This window comes from Camarhynchus parvulus, chromosome 8, assembly GCF_901933205.1.
Source record: "Camarhynchus parvulus chromosome 8, STF_HiC, whole genome shotgun sequence".
Taxonomy (NCBI): Eukaryota; Metazoa; Chordata; class Aves; order Passeriformes; family Thraupidae; genus Camarhynchus; species Camarhynchus parvulus.
In genome coordinates this window covers 4,069,249-4,087,464 of record NC_044578.1, presented here as the reverse complement: position 1 = coordinate 4,087,464, position 18,216 = coordinate 4,069,249, and the positions used below count along the sequence as shown (strand labels likewise).

At 41.8% G+C, this 18,216-nt stretch overlaps 1 protein-coding gene across 11 annotated transcripts in view; it reads right to left on the bottom strand.

Annotated features, from left to right (window-relative positions):
* Positions 1–3,500: 3,500 nt before the first annotated feature.
* Positions 3,501–18,216, bottom strand: part of DAB1 (DAB adaptor protein 1) — a 409,901-nt gene continuing 395,185 nt past the window's right edge. For 9 of the 11 annotated variants that reach the window (XM_030953038.1, XM_030953040.1, XM_030953037.1 and 6 more), the window contains 4 exons: positions 16,919–17,467; positions 15,972–16,099; positions 14,979–15,077; positions 3,501–7,149 (listed from right to left, as the gene is read on the bottom strand). In XM_030953038.1, the coding sequence (XP_030808898.1) occupies positions 14,994–15,077; positions 15,972–16,099; positions 16,919–17,467 (761 nt within the window). In that variant the 3' untranslated portion in view covers positions 3,501–7,149; positions 14,979–14,993. The remainder of the gene's footprint in view (positions 7,150–14,978; positions 15,078–15,971; positions 16,100–16,918; positions 17,468–18,216) is intronic. The other 2 variants (XM_030953042.1, XM_030953045.1) reach the window with 2 other exon arrangements.

Below are 18,216 nucleotides of genomic sequence, written 5' to 3'. Positions count from 1 at the left end.
AGGCTAAAACAGGAGCAGGGACCCAGCAGACAGAATTTCCTAGAGCTCAACACATTTTTCAGGGAGAACTAAAAAGCACCATCAGGCTTTACACATAATTTACAACCTGATTTAATTAGGTCTAACATGTGAAATTTATGACAGCAAGCACAGGTCATTTTCTGCTTCCTTGGGTCCATGGATCAGGGGGAATGTTGCCTCTTCTCCATTGTTGTCCTCTTCTCCATTGCTGCTCCTTCTCCACTGGTGACTGTGGCTTTCTGGTGAGCTGAAGTCCCAAACCAGCTCTCTAATTTGCTGAATTAGGATTTATCACACTAGAAAATCAAATTCCCACCATGAAAATGGAGCCTGCAAGTGCAACACATCCACTGCAGAGTTCATGTCCCAAGTTTGGGAGCCTTTGCTCCCTCTAAATAATTCCTCTGCAGTCTCACCAAAAATGACGGTTCTTTAAAAGGCAGTTTCCTGTTAAAAGAAAAACTGAAACACAACAGAGCTGAAAGGAAGATCAGACTGGAGCCAGCAAGCAGAATTTACAGAATTATCTGTGCACTTTTCAGAAAGTTGCTTTTTCTGCTCTGAGAAAACTGTTTTATTCCCTGCTTCAGAACTCAGAACATGTTTCCTTCTGTAGAAAAACTCATTCAAACGTAAAAGGAAGCTTCCCACCCAATTTTAATTGTGAAGAAAATAAGGTGGCAAATTATGGTCGAATTTACAACCAAAGAATACTTCCACATTTTTACAACAAACTCCTCTGCATCATCATTTTTGTTACCAAAACTATTATTTTCTGGTGTGAGGCTGGTCTCTGGAAGGCCCTGGACATAAAAAACTCACCCTGCTGAACTTAATTCTCCTCTTCTGGCTTTTGATCCATTAAAAATAATGTCTCATTGTGACTGAGGCCAAATCCTGCACAGGTTCACCTACTCTGAAAGCTCCAAAGTCCTGTAAGAGGGTAAGACAAAGAAAACCCCTCCATGTCCCACCCCTTGTCTCCATCTCCTCTCCATCAGACCTCAAGACAACACACACACAAACTTGTTTTCAAACTAGAAACAACATTTTTTACAGAAAAAAAAAGGTACTCATCATCTGGGTGTCAAATAAACAGTACAAAATGTACAAAAAATGCAGCATCTCACATCATTGTGACTTCTGCTCATTTCAAATACAGATCACTTCTGACACTGAGAGCTGTTCTTACACCTCTAATAACTGTTAGAGAAGACAAAGATGACACAAAAGGGATTTTTTTTTCAGCTAGTACCTGGCAGTAATTCTTCCTAATCCTTTATTTTCACAAATGTCTGAGGCTGAATGGGCAGAGATTGCTGCCTGTTAACCTGATTTTCCTTTAATCTATTGTGATTTCCTTTCTTTGCTGGTGAGGAGTATTTATAGAAGTGGTGCTACAGGAGCTATGAAACAGGGTTGAAAAGCCAGCAAATAATATCAGATCTTAAAAGACTCTTTAAAAAAAAATAAAATTCTGTATCCAAAAGGCCCTTGAATGGGCAACATCTGAGGCTATTCTTCTCATTGAGATTTTTTCAGGTGCTGATAAAACATTTTAGGGTGATAGATGAGCCACAGGGCAAACACATCCATTGAGATAAGACTATTTAAAGCTGTAAAAACTAATAGCTGGAGAGCTGTTTCACTAATAGACCTGATATTTCCTGCCTCCAGTAGGATAATTTCAGAAAGAGACAGGCCATGTTACAGCTACTCAGGAAATCCTATCAGGATATCTCCCCATATTCCTCACTGTCATGAGCTGAAATGTGTAATTCAGTTTCAGACAGCAAGTAAAACCAGAAAAAAACCACCAAATCCATATCTTTATTCTTCCCTATGCTAGTCTTACCTGGGGTATTTAAAAACAACATAATAAAGGTTTTTAATGGAGCTGATCCTAAAAAGCAAATCAGTGTGAGAAGAATTCATGGAAGATCTCAGCACAAGAGAGAAATACTCTTACAAATCATGACTTTTGCAGCAGTAACACCAGCCCAGAGCCAGGAGCAGGAGGCGGAGTCCCAGGATGGCACAAAGAGGGGCAGAAGGAGAAGCCAGGAGCTGTGCCTGCACTTCCACTGCGTTCCTTCAGCACTGTGAGCATCCCACGCTGGCTCAGGGAGGGAATTGTAGAGAACAGATTCAAACCTCAGTGGAAAACTGCCAACAGATATCCCCTTTCATTTCTTTGACATGGCATTCTTCTGACTGAGAACAGCATTTGCCAGGAAAGCAATAAATATGAACCTGACAGGACAAGGAGTTCTTCAGAAAGCAAAGAAAGAAAAAAGGAAACAGTGCATGAAAATATATTTCACAACCTAAAAAACAGCCAGAAAGAGGTTACTTTCTCTGTTGCAGCAACTGTCACTGAGCAGAGATTAAAGCACAGAAAACACAGCCTTTAATCCAGTGCGAGGGGTGAAAATTGCATATTCCCAGTCTATACCAGCAGCTGCTTTCCCAGAAGCCACTGACATGGAAAGGAGAGATCTGACAGCGTTCTCACTGCTGTAAAACCACAGGCTGATTCTGCCAACTGTTTACTAATGAAATTCTCATTACTGCAGGAGATCATGGCCTTAATTAGCACTGGTTAAATTGGGACCATTTCTTGAAGTGGGCATGTCTGAGCTGGGCACTCTCATCTAGAATACAGAGACTCTGAGTTACAGCACTATTAATGTGATTTGCAGCACTGTAAGAATACATTTTTACCCCTTCTGAGCACACAGAACAGGTCCTTCCCTCCCTCCTTGGGGTTCCTCTTCCTCATCATTCCCAGGTTACACCTCAAACAGGTTCATTCTGAATTTTTAAACTGAGTTTACACAACAGCTTTACAACATGAGCCAATTTTTTCTGATTTTTCAACCAACTTCACCGTGAAGGTACCAGAAGAGGATCAACAAGACCAGATTTAGCCTTCATTGTAGAAATGCATTTTAATTTAAATCCACTCCTAGCTGTGGCTTATTTAAGTAGATGTTTTGTAGCTGGTTGAAAACCAGAGATTGCATTCTTCCTTCCAAGGACACCTGGGTCCAGTTGCCTACACACAAATCAAAATGCCATTAACACTGGAGTGCTTTCACCGCAGCAGAATAACCTTTATTCTCAGGTGGGATCCACGTATTTCAACAACGTTCATTGACAAAGGCAAGGAATGCTTCACCATGACCTAGTGGGCATTTCAAGGAAGGCATGAGACATCAAAAAGTAGAAATACAATAAAATATATGTGCACACATCCACACCTCTCTCTTTCCCTGTACATAAAACATATTTTTCTCACTCTTAAATTTTACTGCATTACTATCTTGGCAGAGAATGGGAAAATTCCTTCTCAGCTGAGCTTTATTATCAGTTCTGTGCACATTACTGGAAAATTTGGGGGGGGTCTGCTTTCAAAACTGTCATGTTTAAATGCACATCTTTAATTTTAAATTCCACTTGAATGAAAAAAGGGAGCAAAATTAATTTCAGCTTTTCACACCACAAAGATAAACCAGCTTTGGGAGCATCACACAGCATGGGCTGTCCCAGGAATGTGGGGTTTTCCAGGAGGTGATACAAATACTTGCTGGTTTGGGATGCTCATGCTAAAACACCCAAAAAGAGGCCAAAAAAGTGGAGGCAGCAATTAAAATCAACAAGTTACACATTTGCAAGATAAGCAACACTTGGTGTTAAAGATTAGTTATTCCCCAAATTGAGGATTTTCTCCTTTCCCAGGTTTTTCCACTGTCAAAAATAAAGGCCATGTCAGGCACAAATATTGCATTTTAAGTCTGGCAGAATTATCCCAGAGGAGCACAAGCTATGAAACAAACTTACTGAAAAGACACCTTTTTAAAATGTTTTTATTCATAACAGTATTACATGGTGTGTTACAGAAATTAATGGAAAATCTCTAAAAATTTGTTGGTTTCTGTTGTTGTTGCTGAATGCATTACACATAAAGTTAAAAATAATGCGTCCGTAGATGTTAACAAATGGTCGTTATCTGAGGTAAAGTTAAAGTAGGTTTAGAAATGTACTGCAACAGTCATTTTATCTTTCTCATCTTTATTAAAAAAATAAGTGTCAGAATGCAGAAATAAAACGGAATGAAAACCACGGAGTAAACATTTTTGCAAAGAAGGTGCCCAGTACGTTATTGAGATGAAAGGTTCCATCAGACACTCGCATGACTACGATCTATCAAAATATCTTTTCATGACAGGTAAAGATCAAGAACCTACGGGGGGGATGGTAACAGGATGGCTGGTGGGGTTCCCTGGTTTGTAAATTTAAAGTGACAAATTTAGTGCTAGTGAAGGATGAGGGGTTAAACAATTGCACAAGCTGGATATTGGAGTTATCTACAATACTGGTACAGTGCAGAGGCCCTGCAGCCCTCTCAGCTCAGCATCCCAGCCACGACAAGGACGATCACGGGACGAGACAATCCAGAATCTGTTTTTATTCATGAGCAAAAGTAAGACAAAGGTCTGTGGTGATGGCCCAGAGACACCAGAATTCCAGCCTCATTCCCTCAGCACCTATCCGTGAGCGATCTGCTTCCTACAAATGTGATCCTCTGAGACAGCAATCTCTTCTTCCCTCTGTGTTCCACCCCACAACTGGAAATGCACTGATGACACTAAACCTCCAATGTCTGTGATGAACCAAAACTGGGTTTGTGGTTCCATGTGCAGGACAAAACCCAAACAAAAGCTGCTGAGGAAGAAAGTAGCACCACTGTGCAAATCAGGAAAATATTCTGACAGAAGTGTCCTCCAGAACCTCTGCTTTTAATCCTGAAACACTCGATCCACCAAGTTTTAAATTATCTCCTCCAGTTAGAAAACTTGATCTTCCAATGGGAAAACAAGATTTGCTACGAAGCTGTTTGCACATGACTAAGGAACAAGCATCAAATGACCGTGGATGGGGATAAAATTCTCCTCTCTGCAGGTTCATTAGGTCTATTCACAGCTAATTTCTCGTTCACATACATTCTGCAATGCACATTTCTCTAATTTCTCTAATTCAAAATAAAAGAATGGGATCGTTTTGTGAGATTTGGTTGCACACACCAACAATCACCACCCCAGTTATTCTGCCTTCTAAACCATTTTTAGCTTATAATAAGAGATGAAAGAAAGTAAAGCATTTATAACTCCAGGCCTATTTTAATCATGACAAAAATGCAAATCCTAATGTGTCAATTTAAAAACAAAATCTGCACAATAACCCTAAAAACTGATTAATCCTTTGATTTCTTTAACCTTTTTTCCTTTTTTTTTCTTTTTTTTTTTGCTTTTTAGTGTTAAACCACTAAATTCAATATACTGAAACTGCATAGGAACATCAGGAAAACACATTTGACCTGTATAACAATTCTCTGTAGGGCAAAAATATATAGATTCTTTATGAAAATCATGTGCTAAACATATGAACCCAAACACTGCACTTCTTGCTTCATAAATGTAAAAAAAGGAAGTTTTAAATTCTTTTTGTTCTGCATGTAAACAGTTGGATGACTTCTATGCAGAGGTTCAAAGGAATGTCAATGGAAAGTGATCTCTTGTAAGTAGAATTATGTCCGTGTGATAATGCTAGACCATAAAATCATGTGTTGCCATTAATTTCACTAGTTGCTGACAAGCTGACTGCTTTTGGCAAATGCACTTGAGCTTCAGCCCATTATTGTTAAGCATGTGAAAAAACATATGTGATGTGAGAACCACAAACTGGGTTTGCCACACCTCCCAAGCACTGCAACTTGCTACCTTCTCTACTGTGTAATGGCATTAGTAAAAGAATTTTCATAACATTTATATTTACAAAAAAAAATGGCAATTTTCATTCGAACTCCTTAAAGCCATTTCCCCTTAAACATTTAAAGAGTTTAACAGTAAGATTTTTTTTTCAAGTTATAAAATAAAAATCCCATTTGATTTTTTTCTGATGTACAAAAAGTGATAAAGATGAACAATTTTGATCACAGAGTCAGTTTGTTATTCCAAAATCCATGCCGTCCTTGTCTCATTTGTCAAGTCCGCTTCATCCAAACTCCTAAACCAGAAGCATACCAGTATTATTTGGCAAATGATTTTTTTTTCATCAAAAATGGCACACAGAGAAGAAAACACTTGTCTGCATAGCATTACAGCAGCAAGATATTGAAGAAATAAAAATATTCCTTTTCTGCACTTTGTTTAGAGTTTCCTAGGAAATACTGACTCTCTTGTCTTTCCTCAGTGGGACTCGATGTCCTTTCTCTACCCAGAACATGAGTATTCCAACAGAAAGCAGCATTTCTTCCTCACGATGTGCTAGAACTTAAAGGTCCATTTGGCAACATTTTCAGTCAAGGATGGATAAACAACCGAGTTCTGTTCTGCGGTTTCAAGTTGGGAATCATTTCTGCAGGAGGCGTTTCACTGTTAGATCTGTCACTCATACAAAACTACAGAGTAAGAAATACATAAAAAAAAAAAGGAAAAAAAAAAGAAAAAAAAAAAAAGACACCACCAGTATTTTGCTGTTGTTGTTTAAATATGTCTACATAGGGGAAAAAAAAAAAGGGTCAGGATCAGCCTGATGTAAATGAAGATGAAAAACATGTCACCGTGACATAAAAAGTGCCGACTCGTGCCCCAAAGGCTGCTGAATGATAATGGCACTGCTACATACAGACTCTGCTTTTTGCTGAAAAGAAAAAAAAAAAGGAATGTCTAACACCCAATAAATTTCAGATGCTCGTTATTTATAGGTGGCACACAGAAGGTGACAAATGTTTAAAAGAAGACTGAGGAGTAGGATTTCCTAGTCTGGATACCCATCACTTGTGGGGACGGGGCTGCACTCGTAGTATGAGAAGCAGGGAGAGTTTTTGTTTTGTGCTGCCATAGGAATCTGCCATTGGTTGCCAAAAAAACACATCAGGAACACTCGTAGAGCCAGTCCAGGAGGGCAAACTCTCTCCTTTGTCAGACAAAATCAATCGGAAAAAAGCATGAAAGCCAAAGGCCCACCAGGTTGTTGGGTTTCTTTTGAGTCTTGGAGCACCACAAGCCTGTAACAATGCTATTTCTTAGGTCTGTTAATCTGCGCGTAGAGAGGTTCTGCTTCCTGGGGATAACAAAAATAAAATGAGCAGAGATGTCTCCAGACAGCATTTTCAGAACATTTTTACAGCATCTGCTTGAGAGCAGCGATACCTTGTGAGCCAAAACCCACAGGAAGTGTTTGCTTTCTGTGCTGCCTCGAGCTATTGTGGCACCACAGTTGAGTGGTGAAGAAAATGGGAATTATTTCACAAAATGAGTGCTGTCTATCCATTTCCTCCTCCAGCACTGGCCATGCACTGACCCTCACTGCTGGGCATGGACATAGGAAGGAATTAAATGATAATTTATAGGGCTGGGTGTTTGGAAGTTCAGCCCGTGTACAAGGCTGAGTTTCCCCCCAGCAGCACTACAGCAGAACATAACTGTGGGTTTTGCACAACTCAGGAGAAAACCGCTTGCAAACAGAAACTGCCACGGAAAGCTGAGCTAATGAAGCTGTGATGGGATTTAAAACAACAACATGAGCGGCCCATGAAGAACGAGGAGCCCTGTGCAGTTTGATTAGGAGTCTGTGGAACCATTGGTACAATTGTTAAAGCTGGGAGCAAAGCATGTCAACTGGTTAACAGACACTTTCTTGGGAATTTCCTGGATGTGGGAAGGGGGAAAAGCTGCCATGTTCTTCAGCTGTCGCTTCATAGATGACACACCCTGTGCTTTCTTAACACTGTGTTCATCTTGGCCAAGGTGGGTAGCAAACCATCCGTGGACCCTGGAATCCACTCTACTTCCAGAATCCACTCTACTTCATTACCAGAAACTAATTTATTAAACTAAGAATGACATCTAAAAAAGGAACAAGACAGGTAGAAAGGCTAATTAATGCCACACTGCATTAAGTCTCCACAGCTTGACAAATATTCAAATACCACGCCACAGCGTTGAATTGAACCAAGGTAGAATCAACTTGTGTTACAGCAGCATTGGCAGGAGCTGACTTTTGAGCAAAAAAACACCCCAGAAGGCTGGCACATCACTGGGCACTGAGCAGCACAGACAGGCCTGCCATGGGATGGCACAGGATTTTAATCACTGTTTGTCAAAGGGATGCTGGGGATGAGGAGAACAGCCCCAAGGTCGATCCACAGGTGCTCTGGGTGCCTGGCCAGTGCTCCATGCTCTGCCCATCCCAGTGCCCTGTCCTGCCTTAGAGTGCAGGAACACACAACAAATCCAAAATACGACCTGGTTCCTCCATGCCAAGGAAAGCTGTCTTTTATTCCCCAAAACTGCTGCATTTCTGGAGCTTGCAGACTCTGTTCACCCACCCCCTGCCCACGTGGAGCTCTGAGTATGCTACCAGCACTGTGAGTGAGAGAAACCCTCTGGAATGATTAAATAAATGCTGCTGAAATTATCGCCAGCAAGAAGCAAATACATTTTGTGACCTTGAAAAACTGAAGGTAATCAAAGGAGATGACGGAGAGTAAATAAGTGCTTTTCACACACTGTGAGTTAAGTCTACCTATGCCAATTTTCACGTGCAGGCTTGAAGCTGGCAGAATGATCTATCACAGCTAGTTCAGAGAAAATCTGTACTAATTAATGTGTGAACCTGACACACACCAGGCCATTCTTCAGGCAGTTGCTGAACCTAAGGTCATTGCAAAGGGAAGTGAAAAGGAAGGAGGAGACGAAAAGGAGAGGGAGGGAGAACATCCCTTTGGAACAAAAGATGTCAGTTTTTCAAATGCCTTCAGGGAAAAAAAAAGAGCTTTTCAAAATGTCAAGTCTGCTTATTAGAGCTGTCCTCAAATATCCTTCAGATATGTAGAAGTGCTGAAGTAACAGGTGTCCTAAGGTGCCACTGAACTCCACACCCTTGGAAGAGGAGGAGGAGAGCTCCTCATCAGCAGCAGCACTTCCAACAAGCCTGAGACAGCCTTTACAGTGAGAAACTTCTTTGATTCATACCCAACATTTATCTGCACAGACACCTGATGTGGCAAAGGCCTGCATTTCTCACTGATTTGAATAATTTCTCTTCCAGCAGACCAGAGCATTTTGCGTGAAAAGTGTGCTCTTGCTTCTTCCTTTCAGTTGATTTCTCCCTTCAGATGCCTAAATGAGAAATTAATTGCAGTAATTGTGTGCAGTCTTCCCAGTCAAAGGGTTTTGGTCAATGCCTGAGATTTGTTTTCTGGTATTATTTTGAGCCAATTCAAGCATGCTTTTAGCCCAACAATGCAAATGGTGTCTGTAAAATATTGATACTCAAGAGGGCAAAAGAGAGCAGAAAGGGACAGGAAAAAGGCAAAAGCAGAGTCAAGTGCTGTTGACTTCATGGACAGCTCCTCTCACAGTGACAGGCACTATTTTGGAGGGTCTTGAAAGCAGAAATAACCCTCCCTTTTTTTTACATAATCCACACAAAAGTCACAGGGCATGTTATGAAAAGGCAGGTGAGCATTAACTCTTCTCACAGCATCTCGCCAGCATTTTCTGCCTTCTACCACTGCCATTAGGAACAGATGCAGAGGGAAGGAAAGGAAAGAACTGGTCTTTGTCAGAACAAAAGGAGAGGAACAAACAAAATAGCAGACAAAGCTTCTGATTCACAAAAAACCCTCGAATCTTACAGCGCTCTCCTTGCTGAACTGGCCCAGAATCACTTCTGATGTGCTTTCATCAACCCACAGAGAGAAACCAAGAGAAGAACTGGAAGCACTTTTTTTGCTGCTGTTTTCCAGAAATAATTCATGCTGCAGATCACTTTATTCTTCCCATTTTAAGGGGAACAAGACAGCAGCAAACACCATTTCTGATGCAGTCCACTACTGTGTGAGGCAACAAGGGTGCTAATGCTTTAGAATAACATTATGCAAATGCTAGAAGTAAATTTGCATCCCATTTGAAGATGTTAACACCTGCTCCCCAGCAGAACTAATCACTGGAGAGCATCTCCTGAGAGACTCAGCACCCACTCGGGCTTGCAGGGGTGAACTCACTCACAACACATAACTGTGGGTTAGGAAGAAACTATTTGTACCCTGGCAGCCCTTTGATCACTGCAAGGCACCTGCTCTGTGCAGAGCTGCTGGCAGGATGTTCTCAATTGAGGAGGTGAGGCCTGAACAGATTTCCATGCCCTTTACAGCCACGTTCACTCCTGGCTGACTGATCAGAAAGGGCAGGCTCAAATGATAAAGAGTTTCATGAAATAAGTGTGCTGGAGAGCCACACAAAATGAGCATCTTGTGCTGGGGTTGCAAGTGAAGGGAGTGGGAATGTGAAGCATCTTCTCTGGTTTTTTGCATGCTGACCCATAGGCAAAATAGGACAGAGTAAAGTTGGCAAGCGGGTTGAAATTAAATATCTTTGGTGATAAGACAGGTCATTCCTAATGCTCTATTTATTTATTTTTTATTGCTTATTTATTGCTTATTATTACTGACTGATATTTGGTTATTTTTCTAACAGCCTCCATTAGCAGCATAAATACAGCAACCTTCCAGTTCAGGATTATGCCTGGAGAGTGCATCTGTTCTTAACATAAACCTACCTAGGAATATCTCCTAGTTTCAAATATCCAGTTTAATTATTAGCATTCCAAAAATTTCTGTCATTTTAGTAGCAAGAGGGATGCTGTACATCCATGAAATGAAAATGCAGTGACAACTACTCAGAAAGATGAACCTGCTCCATATCTTAGTTCTGACATTAAAAAGGAACTGCAGCCAAGAAACACTGATTATTTCTGGGCCCCTCTCCCAAAACAGTAGCCACACAATTATTTCCATCTACAGATCTGTCATCCACATATCCTTCCATCTACATATCTGTCAATTCTCCTTCATAACAATCGAACCTAATGGCCAATTGGAAGCAAATTGTTCAGAAGTCTCAAAGATGCTAAATTTTCACAAGTGGATTTTTAAAATCAGTTGTCGTGCAGAAGACAGGGAACTTTTAAATGACCTCATCGCAGAGGAAGCGAGGAGAGCTTGTCCCTAAATGGAATTCTTGGGTTGCAAATCAGCAAGAACACAGCTACAAAGAACGCTGTCTCTTGTTTAGACGAAGAAGTTGCAGAAATAAAAGGGTAGAAGGTGAGCTCAGGTGGGCTGGTGACACTGAAGAGGTGAGAAGCCCTTGTTTGAGCTGGCACATGGAAATGGACAGCTTGAATGAGACTGCAGCAGCAGAGAGGAGGGCAATCCTGCAGGATGCCCCTGTTCACAGAGCAGCCTGAATTTCTCTGCTCATGCCTCTCCATATTTCTGAGAAATAGGAAAAACCAACTGAGCAGGAGACTTGAAATGTTAATTTTAGGATTTCTCTGGAGTGAAGCAGGACTTCCTAACCTGTGATTCCCTTCCAAAGGCACAACACTACTTCTTCAGGTTCCCAGCCCTGCTCAGTGCTGTGTCTTTAGCTAGAGAATGACAGCTTTAGGGCCTACAGCAAGAACAGGTCACCTGTAATTAGGAATTTCTCTTTGGACTTTATCCAGTTCTGATTGAGGCAGGTGAAAGACTGGAACAGGTCCTGCAAATGCAGCCTTTAGTATTTTGAGCCTATTTGGAGTCCAGGTGCAACAGAAAAGGGGCAGAAGCAAGAAGAGGATGCAGAATCAGCTTGGTATTCCCTCCTGAGGCTCACTAAGCTCCCAGGTAACCCAAGGCTTTGTCCATAAATTGCTTTTTCTCTTCACTTCCTAAAACCAGCCCAAATAAAAGTTACAGCAGCCCATCCCAGAGCTGAGTAAGATTTTTAGGAACATTTATCACCAAGCACAGCACTTGCTCCAAGACGGATGATGGCAGTGGGCCACCAAAGCACCACCAAAAGCTGATAGACAAATATTCTAATGAACTGTTGCTCTCCTGACAGTGCTGATGGCATTGTGAAGGGTGTGACACGTTTTGAGGGCTCCTAATTGTCTGCACACATTTCTCAGAACAACTGAAGAATTTTTTTTCAGGGAGATATCCTCTAGCCACAAATGTTTTGAAGGTTTCTTGAGAATCTCTCATGAATGATTGCCAGTGCAAGTTTTGAGCTGGGCAGCAGCTCAATAGAGCTGCGTTTGTTCCTCTGTTCAAACTCCCTGCTTTAATGTAAAATGTCAACAAAGAGAAATGTTTAAGACATTTGGTAGGATCACAGCTGAGAAACAGTTCTTTCCCTCTCTCTCCTTTCACCACAAATACTCCCCACATAATCTAAAGACAGCAGTGGGGATTAAACATAAATAATCTGAAGGTGGCAGTCATTCTGTATTCTCTTCACCTCTTCTGCAAAATCACTATCTGTCCTCAACAGCATGCATGAACAAAGGGGAAACAACCAAATACAATAAACAGCTCTGCAAAGAGTTAATCTCATTTCACCTGTGGAAGTTGAGCCTTTCTGCTGCTTATCTTTAACCATAAGGGACAAAGATGTAATGTATCCATAAAATGCCACATTTACCTACTGAGACCTCATAGCTATTTCTGGAGGGGTGACTTCTAGAAACAGCTGCTTCTGGAAGGATGAGGATTTTGAGAGCTGAAGTGGAAGATTGCAAAAGGAAGAGAGGAAAATAGGAGAAAAGAAGAGAGTAACTAGATGATAATTTAGAGTATCAGAAGGAATCAAGAAACCAAATTGCTGTGGTACCTTGAAAGATCAGGGTACAAAAAACCAGGCAGGTGGATATTCTGAATACATCAAGATAAATAAAGACATGGTATGGGCAGAGCTGATTTCAGAGATCTGGGAACAGACAGATTTGACATTTCTGCACACAATGCTCTCCTGAGAGGTCCATTCAGCTGAGTTGTTACTGTGCAGTTCTTGGGCTAAGAACCACATTCTAAAGAGTGAAGTAATCTCCCATCAAAGCCACAAAAGTGGCTTTTATGCAGACTGTGATTCCTCTGCATGACATGTTTCTCCCCATTAAGTTTCTCTCCAAATGCAGAGCTCAATACACAACTCCCCAGTAAGTCCTGAATTGATAATTTTCCATGGGGATTAGACTTCCCATCGCTCTGACGACACCAGAATTAGCTGGGCTGGCCTTGGGAAGTGGATTTCCTACAGACTGCTGCTGAATGGCATCTGCACAATGATATTAGTGGAACCTCACTGGAGAGAGGCTTTCTGTTTTGTTCAGCTTCCTGTTCCTGCCTACAGCTCTCAGGAATTAATGTAATACAATAATCAGGAACATTAGTTAATGTTTCCCAGCATATATTTCAGGGAATTATACATGTTTGATGTGAGGCTCTACAGGGATTAACTAAAAATGCAGCAAAACCATATGCAACCACTGGTAATACACTGTCCTGGTAGCTCTGAATTGCAGAAGCACCCTGTGATAAACCATAATAAACAGATGTATGTGGGTTTCCAGAGTGTGGGACTCAGATAAAGGGCAAATCCTCTTTCATGATGTAGGGAAGAACTCCGGGAGTGGTCTGAAGCTGGGATAGCTGGGGATGTCAGTGCTGGCCACGGTCAGGCAAAGGCACAGCCAAATTATCAAGTGGCACCATCCATCTGCAGCAGCAGCTCTCACTGGAGTAAATAATGAATGCTCTTGCTGCAGCAGCTCATCCCAGCTTGACTTTCTCCTCACACTGGCACCCCTGGACTCAAGGAGACACAAAGCTCAGTGCTACTTTTGCTGCAGCCCCAGGAGCTGAGCAGGGGTGAAGCTACAGAAGGGGGAGATGCCCTCTCACAGCACCACATGTTATTAAGAGAGAACCCCACTATTCCCAAGTGGATCAAAGCTAAATTACTCTAAGGTTTTTTAAAATCATATTTAGTGCACAAAGTAAACTGACTCCTAATGAAACTATTAATTTGGAGCTGAAACTAAACTGAGGATGGGTAAATCACTGGCAAAGCCAGTGGAATTTCTGTACAAAAATGGGAAGGGTTCTCCCACTGCTCTGGATTTGCTCCAGGAGCTCTGTGCTGGAGCACAGAAGCCGTATCAGATCATGTATTTGGGCAATACCAAACAGGAGTGGCAGACGGGGAGAAGATAATGAAACATATTCTTCAAACAGCAACACTAGAGAGTATTTGGATGGAATAACAACGCTCAGCACTCATAAAACTTTGTAGCTTCACTGTTTTTTTGGCAAAATATATTTACTGTATTGAAACAAATCACAGAGCATTCACAGGCAGCCACATTTTCTACGTGTTCTGTAACACAAAGGATGAACAGATCTTCTTTCCCGTCTGTCTGGGTTTAAATGACTTACATTGATGAATAATTTTTAAAACATCAGTATGCCAATGGTAATATGAATGATGATAATTTTCAGATGTTTTTAATTTGCAGTTGGAGATAAAAATACACAAACCCATTTCAATATTTTTTACATGCAGATAATAAACGTGCTTCTTCTACTGATTATCCCATTGATTTAGGGTAGAGACATTCATGTATCATTACATAATTTTATTTAATGATTGTTATGTCTATGGGTAAGATGTCTTATTCCATTTAATATGTTACATCTGACTGAAGGCAAGGGTGGCTTTGATGAAAAAAATGCTCTGCCTAATATGTTGTTAATAATGGCTCAGTTTCCCTATTTGCCCTCAGAATTTGAACACAAAGTAAAATAAGTCTACATTTCTTTCAAGCATGCAGGCAGCTGAAACACACATATTTGCATAAGCTGCAACACTCAGTGAATGGCAAAAGCCATGCAAACCACCAAGCACGAGGAATACACTGCGGAGGATGGAGAGGTAAAACGGAAGAGATGAAAAGGAAAAAAAAAAAATAAACCATGCATCCATGAAAGCAATGGCAGGCACTGGTGGAAGAGTAAGTGAACACCTCAAGGTGTAGAGAAAAAAAGGACAGATACCTACCCCAACCTGTGCTATCTAGCTACCGACCTGTGGACTTATAGTATCACCAGTTGGCTCACCAAAGGGATCACTGTTGGAGGAGGCCTGAGACCCATCAGGCTAGAATACAAGAACATAACACCTTTTTTTCTCAACAGTAGAAAGTGAAAAGTCAACACGAGGTTATTTTCATGCTGTGGGCATAACAAGTACATCCTATCTCATGAAAACCAGAGAGGGAGGCCTCGCCGCTCTCCAAAGCCGTAGCATTTCCTACAGCTGCTGCAGGCACCAAAGGACCTCATCAGTTCCTGCTGGAGCCCAGGCAGGAGCTGCCACAAGCTTCAGAAGGTAATGGATCAGGCCAACCAGAACTGCAAAAGGCCCTGAAAGCCACGTGAAACAGAAAGAGTCCAAGCTTGGGTTATTTTGCACTTTTTGTTGTACCGACCCCCTCTTGCCTTTGGCTCACTCGGGCTCCTCCCTCCCTGACACCTGGTGATTGACAGTCATTGCTTGGATAACATTTCTTGCTTTGGTCCATAAAGGCAAAGAAATCACATACCGAGGGCCAGAACACTGAGGAACATAGCTAGGCAAGCAACTGGGATGCAAGAATGTACAAGACAACACCAACCATCATCTTTTAACACACAAACTCTCACATCTTTCTCTGCAGCCTCAGCATGTTTGTTGTTTTACCCCAAACTTCCTTACCATGAGAAAAGTGATTGCTGGCGTGCTAAAGAGGAGATTGGATACATCTAACATGTACAGCCTTACATGTGAACTCTGAGTTTGGTTCCTTGTATGCAGGGTTAGTGCACATCAGCAGAAATGCTGTGCTATCAGCTGTCAAACCCAAAGCAGGACGGGAATTCTGGCTGCAGCTCCCCCACAAGCACCACCCAACCCTACTGGAAAAGTTTCTGACACTACAGAACAACATTTAATCAGCTTTTATCTTTTCTAGTTAAAAGGAGACAATGAAGATTTAGAAACCTTGCTACTCACAGCCTCTGGCTCCTCACTTTTGCTTGGGCTTTCAAACCCCTCTTCAAAGAGGTCGTCTGCAGCAGGGTCACTCGTATGAGATGCTGATGATTTGGATGGAGAACTCTGTCTGGGTGCAGGGGTGGGAGCTAAACAAGGATTAAGGCAACAGCAACAATTATTCTGCTGATTTCTTCAAAAAGACACTTCAGCACAAAATTTGCTCACACTTTTACATCCCTCAACTTCCACCACCCCTGAGAATCATTCTCTAAGAAGGAGCTGCAGGAGGTAAATTTGGGCACAGTTGTCATTATCAATCCCATGTGTTTGATTTCATTTGGCAACTTCCAGATTAAGTTTGGTTGCATCCGGCCTATGTCTTTATGAACCTGGGAGACACCACTACATTACATTAGGAATGTGTGAGTCGCCTGTCCTGTGTCAGGTAAGTGAAACAGGTCTCTGAGTGACCCCTGGTGAATATCATGAATTCCCCTTTTCAGCAATCTGCTGAAAAGAGAAAATCCCCCATCACCATGCTATGAACACCCTAAGCTTATTTTACAGCTCTCCAATGAATTTCCCCACATGTCCGATATGTCAAGCTACTAAAATTAATACCCATCCCCTAATTTCTGAAAAGTATGGATGGGAGATAAGTGAAACCAGTTGTAAGGTTGAATGCCATGGGCTTCTGCCAACCAGCTTGCATGTTCCCATCACAAAACAAATATTACAACATTTAATTTTAGAAATTAAATTTCTGACTGTAGCTGTCTGGGCTGTTCATTTCTATGACCTCTGAAATTCCTCTGTGGTATTTTCCTTTATGGCTGGAACACTTTTCTTAAGCCAGGGCATGCATAAAGGTATGTATCTGGGTTGGAATTTAAAAACAGATAGAAGTGCTTTGAGGAGCAGTCATGTCTGAGGAAAGGGATGGCTGAAAGCACATAAATACTCACGTGAATTTGTAGATGGTGTCGTGGAAGTCACAGGAGTCAAATTTAACTGAGAGATGTCAAAGTCATCACAATCATCTGCTTCCTGTGCCATCCCAACTTTGTTAAAGTAACTTGAGAAGGCCTCTGAGGTACAACTGAGGGAAGGCTGATCTGGTTTTCTTGATGGCACTGGTGGAGGCTGAGCCATCTGGAAATCTTTAAACATTTCTTTTCCCATTTTCTGTCTGGGCCTGTCTGTCTGCGGACTCGATCTGTTGGAATCGCTCGTGGGTGGGACGGTGGCTATAGGAGCAATGGTACCTTGAAACATGGCTGCTTGTAAAGGCAAAACAGTTTGTGTTGGCATGAAGGCAGTGGGCTGGAACTGGCCAGCCACGGATGGCCACGGCTGCTGGGTGGGAGGGAAGATGCCGGGCTGGCCCCACGCGATGGGCTGTCCTCCCTGCATCACCTGAGCGACTGGAGGCTGGGCACCCATGGCCAACTGCTGCTGAACAAGTGGTTGCTGTCCCCAGAAGGAGGGCAGGACAGCTCCCATGGCAACATAACCTTTGGGGAATAAAGAGAGCAGGAGGGGGGAAACAAACGGGATGGAAGGTTTTAATGGCGCCGCGGAGAGCACGCGGGAAAGGCGACGCAATAAATCAGAAACGTGCAGAGCTGCAGCACACTTGGAGAGAAAACTGAGAACACTGAATTCACATCCCTGCACAAGTAGTCACACTCAGAACCACAGGCTGGTGGACTCTGCAAAGCAATCATCTCAAATTGCATCACAATGCTGCTGCTACTACTACTACTAATAAAAAAATCCAACCCAGATGATTCCAGATTAAAACCCTCACACTTGGTTATTACCCAATTACTTGAGAACATCAAAAAGATCTTGAGCTTCTGCTGCACTAAATACCTATTAACAACAAACTGCTTCAGGTATTAGGCTAACATAACCCACTCCAGCTGAGGAGGAAATTAATGATTAAAACCAAAATTATAATTGCTTCCTGTCAGACCTGAAGCCTCCTTTAAAGCAACCAAGAGTTTGACCGTGTAGGAATTACAGGATCTGATCCTTTTTTATTTACAACAACAACAAAGTGCTCTGAAACTAAAACTCCTGTAAAACATTTTACAAATTAAACTACCTAACATAATTATGTTCCACTGATACAAGTACTGTGCTTTACAGTTATGCTGTCTCACATTTAAATTCAATACTTACCACTAATACTTTGCATAATGTAACTTCTCTCTCAATTTTAATACTGCTACAGCTTTAAAACTCTTGTTTCCAACCT